This window comes from Oncorhynchus keta, chromosome 32, assembly GCF_023373465.1.
Source record: "Oncorhynchus keta strain PuntledgeMale-10-30-2019 chromosome 32, Oket_V2, whole genome shotgun sequence".
In the NCBI taxonomy this organism is placed as follows: domain Eukaryota; kingdom Metazoa; phylum Chordata; class Actinopteri; order Salmoniformes; family Salmonidae; genus Oncorhynchus; species Oncorhynchus keta.
The window spans coordinates 18,343,064-18,346,830 of NC_068452.1; the positions used below are offsets into that span (position 1 = coordinate 18,343,064).

At 39.7% G+C, this 3,767-nt stretch overlaps 1 protein-coding gene across 1 annotated transcript; it reads right to left on the reverse strand.

Moving 5' to 3' along the window:
• Positions 1 to 674: 674 nt before the first annotated feature.
• LOC118364731 (homeobox protein Hox-B13a-like) lies at positions 675 to 2,506 on the reverse strand. The gene is made up of 2 exons (XM_035746429.2): positions 1,774 to 2,506; positions 675 to 1,293 (listed from the first exon to the last, which is right to left on the reverse strand). The coding sequence occupies exons 1-2, from the start codon at positions 2,438 to 2,440 to the stop codon at positions 1,046 to 1,048; spliced, it is 915 nt and encodes a 304-aa protein (XP_035602322.1). The 5' UTR covers positions 2,441 to 2,506; the 3' UTR covers positions 675 to 1,045.
• Positions 2,507 to 3,767: the final 1,261 nt, after the last annotated feature.

Here is a 3,767-nt window from a genome sequence, read left to right on the forward strand (position 1 = left end):
TGGTATATTGACCATATACCATAAACCCCAGCGGTGCCATATTGCTATTATAATCTGGTTACCAAAGTAATTAGAACAGTAAAAATACATGTTGTCATACCCGTGGTATACAGTCTGATATACCACGGCTGTCAGCCAATCAGCATTCACCATCCAGTTTTTAATAAATAATATATTTGGCACAAACGGCACAGTAGCTTTTGCCCATCACCAAAATCATGACCCCGGAAATACTTATTTTGGCATGAAAAGCACGAGATTATTTGTAGAGGGTATGGACACTTTAAAAGTTGGAATTTAAAAAAATACGTTTTGATGCAGCTTTCATGATGGAGCATAATATGTCAAATGCATCACTGACTTAATGCGTAAAACTCATATTTAAAATATATTATAAACGGTTTGAATATAACTTTACATTACACTGGAATCTCTGAACTCCATTTCTTGGTCTTAGACCATCCATATTTCAATGTGTACTTCTACCAGTCATTATTCTATTTTTATCTTTAACTATCCCTCTATAAACAGGGTTTGCAAACAGATTCACATATATAACACATATATTCCACGAAGTAACATTTAATTTATACAACATACTGGGATTAAAACAATTTATTAAGCATTACGCTATATTTTTTATAAGTACTGTTTTACAAGCGTTATAAACAGTAAATATTGGGAATATGATTGCATAATACGTTTCCTAGTCTACAGCAGTAACAACATTGACATACCTAACATATAGCCTATATATACCTTCATGTATAGCACGAGTTAAACAGTTAAGCAGATTTAAGTGTTACATTAAAGCAGGCAAGTGCTGTATTTACAGGCCTCTAAAATATTGTCTTTAGAGCGCTTGGTTCTTGTTTTATTTATTATTTTCAAAAGACGAATTGGAGATGCAATTGCGCAGGCAAAATAGCAAAACAAATCCCAATCCAAAAAAAAGTACCACGTCGACGTTTTCTTTCCTTCATTTTTTGTTCATACACCAAAAACAATGTCCCTCATCCAAATCGTCTAACTCAAGCCTGGCTGGCTACGGCGCACTGGTCTTGACTTTGGCCACGAACTTCTTCTCTTTAACTCTCCTGTTTTGAAACCAGATCGTAATCTGCCTTTCCGACAAGTTGGTTCCTGTTGAAATCTTTCTCCTCTTATCCTTCGTGATGAATTTGTTGGCGGCATACTCTTTTTCCAGTTCCTTTAGCTGCATCTTGGTGTACGGTATTCTTTTCTTTCTACCACGACGAAAGGAGTTGCCATCGTGTTGGTGGGCCACTACATCTGTAATGGACAACAAAGAGAAACTGGAGTCTGGAAAATGTGCATTTAATTCTATAATTCAGTCTTTCTCATTGAAAGGGATAACCCACGTTGCGTTTTTGGGGGGGAAACGGAAGTGTATAACTGCCTACATATTGATGAATTAACACTACAATGAGGTATTCAGAAACTCAGAAAACCAGGAAGACTACAACGACCAAAATGGTCGCTCATATAAACGTGCGTGCCTATACAGAGACACATTATTAACATCCAATATTCAGCCCAAACATGTGATAGAATGAGGGATTGAAAACCATCATATATTCGATGGCTTGCGAATAATGCATAACATGAAGGGTGATTATATTGCGAAATCATGCATTAGAAAAAGCGCGAATGAAATGTGCCTTATATAGGCTATCCAACTAATGTCACAATGTGTCCCATTACAGTAATCTAATAATGTACTAAGACAGTGTTCAGAGCATATGTTTTTACCTGCCAATGCAGATTTCCAAAGGTGTCCGGCTTGACTCTGCTCCTTTGAGCAGTACATCTGGCCGCCCCAGCCATTCGTCAGTGCCCACGGCTGATAGCTGTCCATTGGAAGCAGCGTGTCGTGACGGGGCTCTCCTGACCCGAGAGTCTGCACCACCGACACGTCCAGGTAGCTCGCCATGGACTGGTAGGGGCTTGGGTACCCGTGGTAAAACGCGAATTCTTTAGCCCGGCTCGGGTATTCTTCAGACGTGACCGGGGTGTCCATGTATTTTTCCGCAGAGTAGCTGAGCGCACTGGGCTGGGTGCAGGACTTGAGCGAACCCCGCCCCATTCTGCATGGATAATAGCCGTTGCCAAAGTACCCATAGGGTAAGGGACCTGTGGAGGAGCCTTGAGGGACCGCGGGGCATGGTGTGCACTGTTTGCCTGGTTCCCCGGAGCTTGAGCCCGATACATCCAACGCGGAGTAGCCGGAGCTGTGCACCAAGCTAGAGGGGTGGCCCCCCAGAGCGGAGTGGGCCATCAGATTCCTGCATTGGTTGGCCGCGAAATTGCCGCTACCAACCAGACCCTCCATGTTCTTGTTTAACTCATCCAAGTTGTTTTCATACACAAACATAACCGTGTCCGCCCAGCGAGGATTCAGGACCAAGGAGGTGGTCATATCACGCTCACCATTCGGACGGAGAATTCTGTTTCAAAGACCAAAGTCCAGAGTAGGACACCAGGTTACATCCACAGCTGTATTGACGCAACGGACCAAGGCATGGAATGGCGCATCGCCATTGGAAGAAAAGTTTACCACGTGATAAATAAAACAAACCCTTGTTGGGGATGTCAGTCAAATTCATTATTTTTTATTGCTCTGGAGAAATGTCACGAGATTCTCTTCAGCGTATTGTTTTGTCATTTTCTATTCCCCAATTGTTGTGTTTTCTGCGGTTTCCATACACACACTGTCTCGAATAACACAATTCAACCTCTGACTACAATTCTGAAGCACAGCATAACAATAAACAGGGTGTACAAAAGCCTTTCTACATGCATTTCGTACTGGATGTGTAGGGTGAATAAAGCTTCCCAGAGCTCCATGCGTCTACCTCTCCAAAGGCCAATGGAAGCAGACCAACGAGCATGTAGCCATCACAATTATCGCAATTCTAAATCAAATGCTGTGAAAAGGGCTACTACCTATGTTACATACATCACGTGTCACCTATGACATCTATTGAATGCGCAGATAATCTGGGAATGAATCACTTTGGCAATCACTCCATCAAAAGTCCAGTAATAATGGAACCTACTTTGAAAAATACTGTTTTCTTTTTTTTCTTTAAATAATTGCATAAAAATAATATAGGCATCACATAGAGAAATGGTCATTCAAAATGAACACTGCTAAGACATGTTTTTTTTTTTTTTTTACTTTCTCACAAAATTACTATTAATGTCGATTTTACCACAAAACCCAGATTATGTTACACCGTTTGCCTTTTTGGTTCGGATTTAATTAGCTAAATGTAAAATGCTGAATATTTCCCAATTTTTATGGACATATTTAAAGACTTATAATCGTCCTTGCCAAATGCATGAAGAAAGTTTATCGTTGTCATAAAAGTATTCTCTAAGCATAACATAACATTACATACCTTTCACATTTTTTTGTGGGGCGGGGGAGGAGGTCATAAAATAACTTCTTTGTACGTTTAATAGTAAATTATGTGCGCTTTTTTAATATATCATGATCAATGTTTCATGGCTAAAAACATATTATTGAAGGAATCGTAAAGATCATTTATGAACGGGATTGGAGGTCTTAAGATTTCTAAAATACGGCTGAAGTTCAAATATATTTATTGGGGTTTTGAGGCACTTCAGAGTAATATTCTTTGTGAAATCATTATTTCTGTGGTTATGACTGTAGTTATGAATTTAAGTATTTTATACTGAAATGCACAGGCCTATTGTCATTATTCGAGATATAGCTAAAC

Bases quoted from the DNA above. Each gene is read 5' to 3' on its own strand.
- LOC118364731 (XM_035746429.2), bottom strand. From the start codon at position 2,440: ATGACCACCTCCTTGGTCCTGAATCCTCGCTGGGCGGACACGGTTATG. The intron at 1,294-1,773 runs GTAAAAACATAT...TGTCCATTACAG, and splicing joins TTGGAAATCTGCATTGGCAG to ATGTAGTGGCCCACCAACAC.